This window comes from Festucalex cinctus, chromosome 18 (genome assembly GCF_051991245.1).
Source record: "Festucalex cinctus isolate MCC-2025b chromosome 18, RoL_Fcin_1.0, whole genome shotgun sequence".
Classification (NCBI taxonomy): Eukaryota; Metazoa; Chordata; class Actinopteri; order Syngnathiformes; family Syngnathidae; genus Festucalex; species Festucalex cinctus.
Window position 1 is genome coordinate 5,797,976 of NC_135428.1, and position 13,596 is coordinate 5,811,571.

A 13,596-nucleotide genomic window follows, 5' to 3' on the forward strand; every position below is an offset into this window, starting at 1 on the left:
TGCAGAAATGGTAGTTATTACACAAACGGCCAGCAGGTGGCAGCAGAGCAAAGGAGATCAACCAGGGCCATGTAGGAAAAAAAAGCTCAATTACTTACAATTTTAAATAGATTTGTGAAAAGTGATGAAACTTAGCTCTCTTCTAATGCTAATTGCTGCAAAATGGATACAGATACAAACATACTTTTTTTCCTGATGAAATGAACAGACTTTAATCCATGTTTTTATAGCAATTGAACACAATATTTTGCGGGCCTTGCAAAATCGGTCAAAATTCAGTAAAACAGCCGGGAGCGAACGCGATTGCTTCTGTGAAAATGGCTGTGAGTGAATGAGTTAATATTAAGCTCTCACTTGATTTTCTAAGTTTGGTTGAAAAGCTTATTCTTTCATTCGAAAGAGACTAAAAAATAAACATATATAACAGAAATTACTTTTATGAGGCACCTTTCTTAACTTGCAGTGAATTCATATAGCGAGAAGGGTGACTTTCCTTGCAGCTCATTACTGTACTGCAGAATCGTGGCTTGACCTTCATCCTTACCATGAGCCACCCTTTCTTCCAGCAAAATGGCAATGTCCAATTAGTTTAAGAATAGCATTTATTTCTCTCTCTTACTGAACCTAAAAACAGGTCTACTATCCAATAACCTTTCGAGTACAGAGGCTGTGACTTTGCTTTCACCTCAATAAAGCTCTCTGTGATTGAATCAAGTGGCTGAGGTCAATAGGACATATGTTCATTTCCCGGGGTCCTCTCGGGTCCCTGTAGGCAGAAAAAATGTGCTGAGTGTCTTCCGTGACATTTATAGGCTAGGAACTGAGTTATATGTCTTCACCCCCCCACTTTACTCATTCAATTCCAGTTTGAGAGAGGGTTCCTTCAGTGTGTTTTTGGTGTACTTTCAAGCCCGTGGTCATGCTTCAGGCACGGGCACATTCCACATCTGTCGCTGGCTTTACCACGTCACCTCGATTTTCTGCAAACAAGTTTCGCTTTCTGTGCCTTGAAGGAAAGACAACACTTCACCCCCCCCCCCCCCCCCCCCCCCCCCGCCCGTCTGCCTCTTTCGCTCCTTTCCCGCGCTCGGTGTTTTACATCTGTCAGACTCGTACGCCGCCTTTTGTCAGCCGTCATCCCCGGTTGTCAGAGGCCGACATTTCAAAAGGGAAAATTCAATTTGACTGTGTTGACTGTGCTGTGCATAAGCACGGGTTGGTTTCCGTTTAGTAGGGCTGGGTTATTGCCGCCAACCTCACGATACGTATCGCAATACGATACGTAGTGGTTAGTGTTTACATGTTTTTATTTGCTAGTTATTACATTTTTAGCTCCAGTGTTTTCTCTGGATGAACTCCTTCTGGGTGCCTTTCCTTACAGGGTACTTCTGTGCCCCGCCATGTTGTGGTTTTCATGTGTTTGTTGGGTGTGTCTGTGGGTACGATCATGAGTGGGGGTGTGGGGGGTTTCTTTTTTTTTTCTTTTTTTTTTTTCTTTTTTTTTCTTTTTTTCTTTTATTTTTTATTTTTTTTACAAAACTTGTATTATGGATGTCCAGCACTTTGAGTTGAATTTTGAATGTATGAAAGGTGCTATATAAATAAAGTTGATTGATTGATTGACTGATTGATTGATACATATGTATCCCAATACTTGATCTTCAAGGCGATACGTATCCCGATATTTCACATTCATTTACTTGCATTTTATAATAACCGTCATACTTTACCTCAGAGAAAATAATAAAACAGCTGTTTATCCATTTTGGGAGTGAATGGAGTTGTCAGAAAGCTGGTTTTTAATCTATTAATAAAGTTTGACTGACCTATCTGACTGTTTTGTTGACGTTCCCTTTAGCGCAGCACCATCTAATGGATGCATAACGTAACCCCAGCCTTTACTGTAGCGCCTTATATATGGAAAAAGTTTTAAAATATGTCATTTATTGAAGGTGCGCCTTATAATGAGGTGCGCCTTATAGTGCGGAAAATATGGCAAAAAATAGATGCGATATTGAACACTGCCGTAGCTAAATGACAATCGGACAAGTTGTCTATTGACAGAGGACACAGCAGGGTCAGTTCCTACTTTAATTCCACACTGATTCACACTCTCCTCTTAAAACTCCTTAACTCAGCAGAATTTACTAAAAGGTGTTTGTGTTGCCCAGTCCCATGGTGACCCGTGAACCTGTGCGACCTCAACTGGCTCAGACAAGGAGACATAACTCATCCGGGCAGCTTCAACAAGTCCTTCCTTGTGTTCTAGCTCAGCCTTTAGAAGCTGGCAGTAAATTTAGTGAACTCCAGAAGTAATGAACTCTCACCCTTTGGGGGCTTTGCTTCTCTGGGTCGGAGAGCTGATCGAGCATTATCCTGATACCGTTTGACCCTCGCTTTCATTATAATTCAAAAAGGGGAAACTGATACAAGACCGGTATTATTATTCTCAAACCTCGGTGAAATATTTGCCCCGGAGACAAAGCGTGATTAGAGCTGTGTGAGCTGACACAGCTGAGAAGATCAGGGGGGGGGGGGGGGGGGGTAGACGGTACAGAATGAGATGCTTTCAAGCATGCGAAGGCCTGCGAGTGTTAAATCTCATCGCAGAGTCTTGATTTGTTCATTGCATTCTTTGCTTTAGTTGTTTCTCAAGTGAGTCCAGAGTTGAAAAGAACCTGTTTTTTTTTTTCCCTTTCTTATGGTCGTAAGAGATTTCGCCCTTTGCCTGCTTGCTGACTCTCGAGGCTTCATTCCATCACTGCTGCTAATGTGCGTATTCATATTCGCACACAAACACATTTGGCTGGCAGATAGATTCCTGCCTGCGACATGCAGCAGGGAAAAAAAGCTGTTGAGGAAGCAACAGCGCACGCTTGACTCCGCAAGTCGACGCTGTCACCTGTTAGGAACACACGCAGGGATTGTTGACTAAAGCTGATGCACAGCTGCTGCATGACTGACAGGTGTGTTGCACGGCCACCTCCCGGGTCTTTCCGTCTACAAAGTCACCTTCGGAGCTAGCATGCGTCTTTCACGCAGGTACACTTGAAAAACAGTTGGTTAAATATCTATCGATCTAAATGGATATGACACCTACTCATTTTGGAAAAGTTTGTGCAATATTTTTTAGCTTTTGAGTGAAAATTACTAATTCTGAATTAGTGTCCATTCATCTAACACAGGGGTGTCAAACTCATATTAGCTCAGGGGCCGCATGGGAAAAAATATATTACCAAGTGGGCCACATCGGTAAAATAACGGTATATAACTTATATACGATTACCGTCATTTATACGCAGATTTTCGTGGACCAGCCCCAAATTACAGAACTCAAGTGTAATTATGTTGTTCCGAAGAATAACACAAATGCTAATGGAACGCGGCAACACTTTCGCGGTATACGTTCCGGACGTGTTAAATCGACCTGTTTTGCATATATATTGTATGCATTCCCAGAATGCATTGCCTGGCGTATTTAATGACGTTATAAGGACGCTAATCCTTGTCATATCGATTTGTGTTAACAGTAATTGAATTTGTGTCGTATTTAACACATTTATGTTGGTCTATGATTTAAAATAATAATAAGAACAATGAAACAAACCATAACTTTAAGTTGTGTGAAAAAAAATGACATCCAGGACATTTCCCCCGTACGTTGCATTGCTCGTCTGAGGACTGCTTGTGAAATTACAAATTTTATATATTTTGATTGTGGCCGGCTGATTAATTAGTCCGACATTACAATGTTATTTATTTATTTTTATTTTTTTAACTTTACAAAATCATCTCGCAGGCCGGATTAAACCCCTTTGCGGGCCTGATCCGGCCCGCGGGCCTTATGTTCGACACCCCTGATCTAACAGGTTTGAGACCAGTACGGGAAAGGGTGAAATGTAGGGATGTTCGATACCACTTTTTTTTCAGACCGATGCCGATACTCAGACCCTCAGTACTCACCGATACCGATACCAACTGCCGTACCAGTAGTACATTTTGACGAGTAAAAAAAAATCACAAAGATATTTTTAAACAAATATATTTCCTTTAATTTTGACAAAATAAAACGGCACAGTCACTCTTCAATAGTCTTAACGCTCAAAATATAACACAAAAATGCTCTTTTAGTTTAAGATTCACAATTTTTAAGTATTTCCAAACCGGTGAATTTTTGGTGAAAAACTGCTGCAAGCTAGCGCCAGCTACAGGCAAGGAGGACTCACTTAACGTCTTCCCTTCGCTTGTACTCGTCTGCGTCACGAGTACTCGAGTACTTGGGGGGGAAAAAAGGCTGTTATCGGCCCGATACCGATACCTGGTATCGGTACTCGCCCATCCCTGGTGAAATGTCAACATTTCCCCACAGAATTGTCAAAAAAGCCTTGTTAGATGAAGTATTAAGATTCAAATAGGACCAATAGGTTGAGATAATTTTTTCAATATGTTTTGTGGAGTTTTTCAATGAGTGGTCGATGTATCAATCCAGAAGTGTGTTACACATTGTTTATCAATGATCCTAAGACCAATATACCGTACAAAAAAAGACAACATCCAAACTTACTGGCTACTTCCAGCGATGCATTGTGACTGACTGCCTGGCCCAGATAGTTGCGGGCCACGCACACGTAGCTGCCGTCGTCCGGCTTGCTCCTCCGTCCGTGCACGATGCGCAGGAAGAAGAGCGAGCCGCTTGGCAAGAGCATGCGGTGCGAGCGAAGGTTGTCCCGGTCGGTCTCGACGCGCTCGCCGTCCTTGTACCATTCCACCGTGGGCGGTGGACGGCCCTCCGCTTTACAGTTGAGGGTGGCCGGCTCCCCCTTGGACACGATCAGGTCGGAGGGGTGCTCGACGATGCGGGGAGGTGAGTCCTCCTGGCGAAGGCGAGACCCTACAGGGGAAGACCACAACTCAGTTAAGCGATCGACCGATCATCGACCTCCCAAAATTAAGGAAATCGGGGCCAATAAATTGGCCGACCGATCAATCGGTGCAGACGTAGTTTAAAGTTGGAATTGGTTAAAAAAAAATTAAAAAAAAATAAATATAAATTAGTGGGGGGAAAAAAACAAAAGCAATATTTTTTGCTCTTATTTTGAAATTCTGAAAAAAAAAATTGTAGTAGGGATAACAGTTTAAGTTTGAATGTGCAAATCAGTCAAGATGTAGAAATTGGCCACAAAAAAAAAAAAAGTTATTTATTTATTTTATTTTGAAATTTTGAAAAAAAAAATGCCGTGGTTTGAAGTAAAAAAATGTAGAAAACTTTTGGTGAATGGGAATTTTTGGCATGTTGTGAAATGAATGATTTGAATGTTTTGAATATGAAATGGGAACGATGTGAATCTGTTTTTTGAATGTCATTGGCAAAGAATAGGATATTTTTGTAAAAAAAAACAAACAAAAAAAACTGCACACCCAATCCTTCCTTGATTTGCCTTGATGAAGTCTCAAGTTGCTTCCGTACTGTTTAAGCGGCACACGATGGGGTGAAGTAGTGAAAACGATCCACTCGAAAAATTTGCATGCGCTAATGAAAACGGCAAAGAATTAGACAAGGCGTATTATTGTTGTTGTGCAAGTATTAACAATAATCTATTTTGACAACATAATTACCACACAATCTACGTCGCTCATGAGGTGTTTTCCTTTGGTTTCAGATGATGGAGCCCACAAGGCATTCATTGTGAATGAGTAAACAATGCCGATGTGAAATCCTCAGGCTGCATTTCAATGACTGGGGTTGAATAAATAAGCGGTTATTTTTTCTGAGGTTGTTGGGTGATTTCGTTGATTTTGTTTTTCTTCAGCGTGCCAGGCAATTTGTAAGTCTGCCAATCTTCATCACTCAACCAATGAACACAATATAAGCAGTATAAGAAACGGATGGATGACTGAATGAATGGATGGTTTTCGGTCACCACAGCAAGCGTGATCATTAAATCAGTCTGACTCGTTCAACCGGAACTACGAACCGTAAAATCACCTTTTCATCCTTCAGAAGAGGCACTGTTAAGATGTCAATCCTGCTGCTCTTCTCTTTGGCATCTACAGTTCAGCCAGCCATCCTCCAACGATGCCAAAAACACAAACCGAATACTTTTCCTCCCCAAGTACGAAGGATTATCGAGATGTGTGAAGAAAACGTCACATTGCAATCAATTTTCATGGGTACAACTTTAGCTGATTCCCCCCAAGTTGTCTTCCTTCAGCATGCCACACTTTGATGTGTCAATCGACTATTTCCACAACAAGTGCACGTATTGATTAATGCATTTATTAAAAATGTGTTGTTGCTGGAAGATCATGTTATAATGGCACCTTGTTGTTGAAGAAATATTAGTTTGCTTATTGCACTGCAAAAACACGTCTGCTTAATATGAGATAAAATACACTTACCAAAGTGTAAATTTACTTGAAACAAGTGAAATTATCTGCCAGTGCAGTAAGATAATTTTACTTACTTAGATTTCTTGAAATAAGAAAAATGTGTAGCCCTATATTAATCTTAAAATGAGCTTAAAACACTTATTCTAAGCAACAAATCAAGGAAATTAAATCTTAAAATAAGCCATAAAAACGTAATCTTTTTAAAAAATGTAAATTACTACTGAAATAGAGTGTCAAGTGTCACTCTTTATTTTTACTTTAAGTTGACTGTCAAGCAGGGAGATGGCACCATTTTTAATTGCATTTGGTTTGACTCAGCCTGGGATTGAACCCACAACCTCCGCGTCTGAGGGTAGACACGCTAACAACAGACCACAGAGCTGTTAGCCTGTAAGTAAGAAATAAAAGACAAATATTCTTAAAACAAGATTAATAATCTTAGAAATTCTGCTCTTGTATAGTAAATATTTCTCATAACAAGATCAATAAGACTTTATGGCTTGATATAAGTGTTTAAGTCTAGGTTAGATAGCTTAAATTTGCAGTGTGGCTACTATTAAGGTGGTTTTGAGCAAGGCATTTCATCCACCCTGCCGCTAAAATTGTGCAGAAATTCTTACAGCGTAAATTGAATTTCCGCTTGCGAGATTATAACAAATATATTTAAAAAATAATAATAATTGGTCCACATAGATACTATTCAGCCAGTTAATTTAGAGCAAGATGCCGGGCGCACTCTTGACTTATCACCTGCCAGGGACAGGACTGGTTCTTGGGCTAAATTTACACAACATGGGGCAAGTGATTTTTTTTTTGCACATGGCCCAGTTCCAAATGGGTCATGCTAGTGTTACAGAAATAAAATAAAACATGTCATTTAAATAGCCTCTGATAAGAAAACAAATGTGGATATACATCCGATATGAATTGTATATCTACCAATGGAATTTCAAAAAGATGGATGGATTCCATTTTTTTTTTTCTTCTAATGTAAGCAGCGCTTACAGTTTACTGCCAGCGCCATGCCTGGTCCAAATGTATGCGCACTGCATAGCAAGGAGCAGCTTCACCTCACGTACAATATATTTTCGAGAGGAAGCCCTAGAGAACCCATAAAAAAAAAACAGACGAAGATACAGACTCCATACCACAAAACCCAATGCAAGAAGTGAACCTGAATCAATCTTGCTGTGAGGTAAATGAAGTGCTCCATTAACCTGAATGTTTGCTTTGTTTCGCTCATAACAGTTCATTATTTACTGTCAGAGGACTGGCAAACCGTGCTGGAAAGATGCGTAGTAATGTCAGTCGGGATGTAACGATATCCAAACATCACGATACGATAATTATCACGATATTGCGGGGAGGTTGGCGATACAAAAAAAAGGTTACAATATTGTAAAAAAAAAAAAAAAAAAAAAACACACACACAAAATATTGTTTTTGTACATTAAAGCAATGGAAAATGTTATAAAAAAATATTATAAATATTATATAGAAAATATATATACATAATATATAAAAAAAAGTCACAATATTGTAAAAAAAAGACACAAAATAGTGTTTTTGTACATTAAAGCAATGAAAAATATAAAATATTAGAAATATAAAATATAAAAAATATATAAATATAATATACATATTGAGGCACTAATGCAAGCACACATTGAGTTCCTCCACATATCGACAAATTACGTTCTCTTTCATAGAAGGGCCAAAACATGCCTTGTGAAAATTGAACTGCACTTAAAAAAAAAAAAAAAAACTGCCACCAGAGGGTGCTAGAACGGCACAAATGGGAATCAACTTGACTTTATTTTTTTTTTACATGTGCTGCTTTTAATATCGTGACATGATAACGACGATATATCGTGGCAGTTTTAATATCGCGATATCACGATATTGCCGTTATCGTTACATCCCTAAATGTCAGTGCATTAGTTAAACCTTTTAAAACGTTAATCTTAAGCCATGAAGTATAAATTAGTTTATCCTTATAATGAGAATGTGGCTCAGATGAAGCTGGAAAAAATAATACAGAATAAAACGTTTGCTTTCGAATGGGAGAAGCCAAACCGAATGAGGTTCCCCTGGCAATGTATCACCTGTTACATTTGCTACCACAACCCCTCCCCCTTTCCCCCTGCGCTGCTATAACAAAGGAATAAACGAGTCCTACCACTGTGGTCCCTGTTTACGGCATACATGCTTTTTTCTCTTGTCCTTAATTGTGCTGGGCTGCTTGCCTGTGGGTCTTAGCAGCTCCCTTAAGCTCTCTGGCTACACAGACGGGCAATATCAGCCGGCCACAAGTGGGGCCTCACAAGATCAGGCCTTATCTGTAAAGGGCCAGCAGCCAGAGGCAAAATCAGTATGCAAAAACATGCACGCAGATGCACAATTGAGTATGTACATACAACTAAGGTCATTTGTAACACCTGTGCCCGTACAAAATACTAGTGTTGTTCCGATACCGATACTGGTATCGGCAGAGGTGCCGATACTGCATAAAAACAGTGGTATCGGTATCGGTGACTACTCACAAGTAACATGCCGATACCATTAATTCCAATGCTAATATAGGATTTTGGATGCAGCATCTTGTGTCTTGCTCGTGCATGACATTCACTGGTATGTGATATGTTCACTGCATGCCGATCTAAGATATCCTATTGGCCCTTGAATGCTCTGAACCAATAGCAAGACAGCTTTTTCATGTTGAGGAAAAAAAAAAAAACGTAAGTATCGGTATTGTATCGGTATCGGCCGATACTGCGAAGCTGGGTATCAGTATCGGTATCGGGGGGCTAAAAAACGGTATCGGAACAACACTACAAAATACAGTAAGTTGTTTCTTTTCCAGCCAGTCATGCCCGAGGCAACAATGTTGGCTTGAAGTTCCGGGGAAAGGCAAGAAAAGTAACATTTTTTTATTTTTTTTTGTGAATACTCCGGTTTGTCGGGAGGACGCTAAATTAGCTGATAAAAGGTGGAGGCAAAAGAGCACTGAGATCATGGCAATAACACGGGATGAATGTGAATGTAATTTACTACCATGTTGGTGGTCTCAGATGGGCCCACCCCAGTCGAAACTTGGCGAATAACACCGCATACAGTATCGAAAGAAGAGTATGATGACTGCACCCAAGCCAAAGTGAAGTTATTGCATTGAGGTCACAAAAGCTGTCAGCCCCGAATGAAGAATCCCGCAAGGCCGAACCCTTCAGACACGCTGTCTGACACGGATGCGTGCAATAGCCCAAAATAACTTTGGAGACTAAGTGTTTTACAGCTGGTGGTTTTTTCTGAGAGGAGCACTCGAAAAATGCCGGAGACTTAAAACCTTACAGATCAGAAAAATATATGCAGCGGAGCCCCAGTTGTGGGAATGATAAATCCCCACCCGGGGGCACGATGGGATTATTACCTGAACTCGAGTACCACCCCGGAGGAGTTCAAACCAGGCAGCCCAATAAACCCGGGCGGTTTTTCCAAGGTTCTTAGGAAATCGCAATAAATGTAACAGCAATGTCTTGTTAAGAACGTACTGTACACTTTTGCCTGAGGACAGTAATTTAATTGTTTTTTTGTTTGTTTTTTTTATGGGGAGATGAAAGTTGGATCAAAAAGCACATTTTTGACAGTAACACTGAGATGTTCTAGCAAAGCAATTACTTATTTTGTCTCATCGCCATGGTGATTTAAAAAAAGGCAATAAATACACTGTTGTTAATTTTAAAAAAAAATGTGATTTAGTTTTGTGTCAAGTTTTTGTGTGTACAATATGCACGTCTACTCGTTAGCTTTTCATATCCACCTGTTCTCATCAACCTTAGGTTATGTTTGGGTCATAACTGTGCTTTGTTTGGGGTCTGATGCAATCAGCATGTAACAGCAACTTGTTTCAACTGGTAAGAAGCTATGTGAAGTCAGAAGCTATGTGATGTCAGGAATCGTTAATCTCTTTACCTGGTCAACAGCCAATCAGATAATTCCATGTCAGTCCTGTTAGCCACATGTCTGGCCACAGCCAATCAGATCCATTTGCTGTCTATATACGTCTGACAGAGAAGTGTGTCGGTGCCGATTTATTCATCTGTCCATGTGGCCACCTGCTCCTCTGCTCGCTTTGTACCATGCCTCTGGATCCATGATGCCTTCCCGTTGTTTCTGGTCGAGTCTGCGTTTTGGGATCCAACCCCAGCACATAACATCGCCTCACACAATCACCACAACTGCTTAACAGATGCTTTATTCCTTAACTCATTCACTCCCAGCCATTTTCATGTTCTATTGCTATCAAAAAAAAAAATGTGTCTCTTTCATCAGGGAAAAAAAAAAAAAGTACAGTATATATTTTTTTTAGGTTTTTATGTTTTGTAGCAATTAGCATTAGAATTAGCTAAGTTTCATCATTATTCACAAACCTGTTGAAAATACTGGGAAAAAGAGCTTGTTGCAACATGGACCTGGTTGATCTCTTATACTTTGCTGCCACCTGCTGGCCGTTTTTTTATTGTAACAAGTACCATCGCTTCAGGTCAGAAACCGCATCAAAACCTTCATACAAAAACTCTAGCATAGAAAAACCTAAAAAACGTATAAATACGTTTTTGGGAGTGAATGAGTTCATATAGAATGAAATTAACAGCAATTGTCTATTCATCGGCTACAAGAGGGCGGCTAATACTGGTATCAGTTTATATTGCAAGTATTGACAATTGAATTGAATTGATCAAAATAATATTGCTTAACCCCATTTCCAAATCATATTGAAACCATTGTGAAAGGCAAAAGTAAATCAATAAAAAAAAAAATACCAGTAACCGCAGTACACCCTGCTGCTGAACAACCCAAAAAAATGATAAATGCAGCAGACGAACAACTTCTAAATGCATGTGTGGCGGCCCTAATGTCGAGTTAAAAATAAAGTCCCGCGACTGCAGATTTGAACTCAAAAATGTTGTTTGAGTGACGTCTGACACAATGAGACTTTTAAGATTACGTCAGGGGATTCTGTCGAGGAGACTGAAACCACTGTAAAGCTTAATAAGGATAAATCCACAGCCGGAGGGCACTTGGACTGGCTCTGCTTCTCCCGGGTCACGTCCAACACCAAATCCTTTGGAAAATCTTAACATGTTGTTACACTTGGGCTTCAGTGTTGAATAAACAAGTGATGTATATTGATCCTGAGAGACGCTGCAAGGCAAATTTTCTCGCCTGTGGGCAGAGCGAGTCTCTATTTAACAGTCGTGCCCTGTGCTGTGATGAACATTAATAAATGCATTTCCGCACCGTTCAACAAAGGGGAGAAATAAACATATTGTACTAAAGTGAACTTGTTGCTTTACTCAAACCTTGGAGACATTCACTCGTGAAGCAAAAGAAAGGGAAGCCAATAAATTCCCGAAATTCTTTCCCAGGTTGTATAAACTACAATTAAGTGGAACAATTAAACACTGTCATTCACAAATATCCAAGGCAAGGAATGTGTTTCTGTGTTTCAGTGTGACCGGGAAGACGCGTCTGCAGATGTGCTTTTCCACAACATTTGATCCTCCCAAAATTGCATTTATGGAAGGGCTTTTTTAATCTTGCTTTATCAATATTTCTCTCCTCCCTGGCATGTAGACTTCTAACAGCACAATAGCCAATAAAAACGTCCCTGGAGATGAAAGTCAAGGTCATGGACATGATAACAACTCCCATTGCTGTACTGCAAAGCCAGATGTTGAGGGGCAAGCAAACCAAGGGAATATGCGAGCACGAATAATGTGCAAGATGTGCGTACTGCAGATTGAACAACTGCCAAAAAGGGGGAATTAATCCCAATGTGTAGACATTTCTATTGTCAAAACATAGTGGTTTAAAAACATCAATTGTATCTTCTTAACTCATTTGCTCACAATAACGTGTAAATACGTTTTTTATGTTCTAAGTGTCCCAAAGACGTATTTATACGTTTTTTTTGTTTTTGTTTTTTTTATGCTAGAGCATACAGAAGGCTTTGATTCAGCCTCTCAACTGCAAAGAACGGTTGCAGAAATGGTAGTCATTACACAAACAACCAGCAGGTGGCAACAGAGCAAAGGAGATCAACCAGGGCCATCTAGAAAAAAAGCTCAATTACTTACAATTTTAAATAATTTGTGAAAACTGATGAAACTTAGCTCTCTTCTAATGCTAATTTCTGCAAAACAGAAACAGATAGAAACATACTTTTTTTTTCCTGATGAAAGAAGAGACTTTAATCTTTCTTTTGATAGGTTCCATGCTTTTATAGCAATTGAACACAATATTCTGTGGGCCTTGCAAAATCAGTCAAAATCCAGTAAAACAGCCGGGAGCGAACGGGACTGCTTCTGTGAAAATAGCTGGGAGTGAATGAGTTAAAAACGTTTCAAAACATAAATCAAAAGCAACTTTCTGAAACATAAACACAGATGCACAACACCCTGAAACAACTGATTCGTCTTTTTCACCATGTTGTTAATACAAAAATTATTACCGGGGGAAAATAGGAAGGAATAAAATACTTATGTTGCCATCTGTTAAATGTTCAGCGGGAAGGTAACATGCAATTAAGTCCCCAGGGCAGAATCAGACGAGAACACTGCTGGTACGTGATAAAAATCTGAGCCAACTAGGTCAACGGGATACTTAAAGAACAGAATCAATCCATCAAGAATGTTTTGTACGTACAAATTATATACAGTACCTTCACGATTCCTTTGCCGTTATGGACAAACAAGATATGTGGGGGGTGTTAACTGCTAACCTCCTGCTGTTCACTACTGCCAGCAGTACAGCAGCAAACCCGACATGCTTCTCCTCACTCCATTAAATGTACAATGGAAAGTCCAGTCTCTGTTTTCGTCATTCGTTTTTACTCAGGCAGAGCTAAAAGTCAGACTTCCGGTGAAGATAGCAGACAGTGAAGTGGCCCAGGTGTTTGTTTGCTGTTGTTATTAGTAAGGAAAATGTATTGCATCACTTTTGTGAGTAGCACATATACTGGACACTATATATTGCCGACAACGGTACGATACAATTCAATACGTATCGCGATACAAATGGATCCCAACCTTCAAGGTGTTTTTATTTAAAATGTTACTTTACATACACTTTTATGAAAACAGTCATATGTATACCCAAATAATATTTGTAGCATGTCGGATAGAAAAAATGTTTCCTTCTTCTAAT

At 39.7% G+C, this 13,596-nt stretch overlaps 1 protein-coding gene across 4 annotated transcripts in view; it reads right to left on the bottom strand.

Moving 5' to 3' along the window:
- LOC144005810 (roundabout homolog 1-like) overlaps positions 1–13,596 on the bottom strand; it is a 112,772-nt gene that overhangs the window by 59,763 nt on the left and 39,413 nt on the right. For all 4 annotated transcript variants that reach the window (XM_077504174.1, XM_077504172.1, XM_077504173.1 and 1 more), the window contains one exon: positions 4,565–4,891. In XM_077504174.1, coding sequence (XP_077360300.1) covers positions 4,565–4,891 — 327 coding nt within the window. The remainder of the gene's footprint in view (positions 1–4,564; positions 4,892–13,596) is intronic.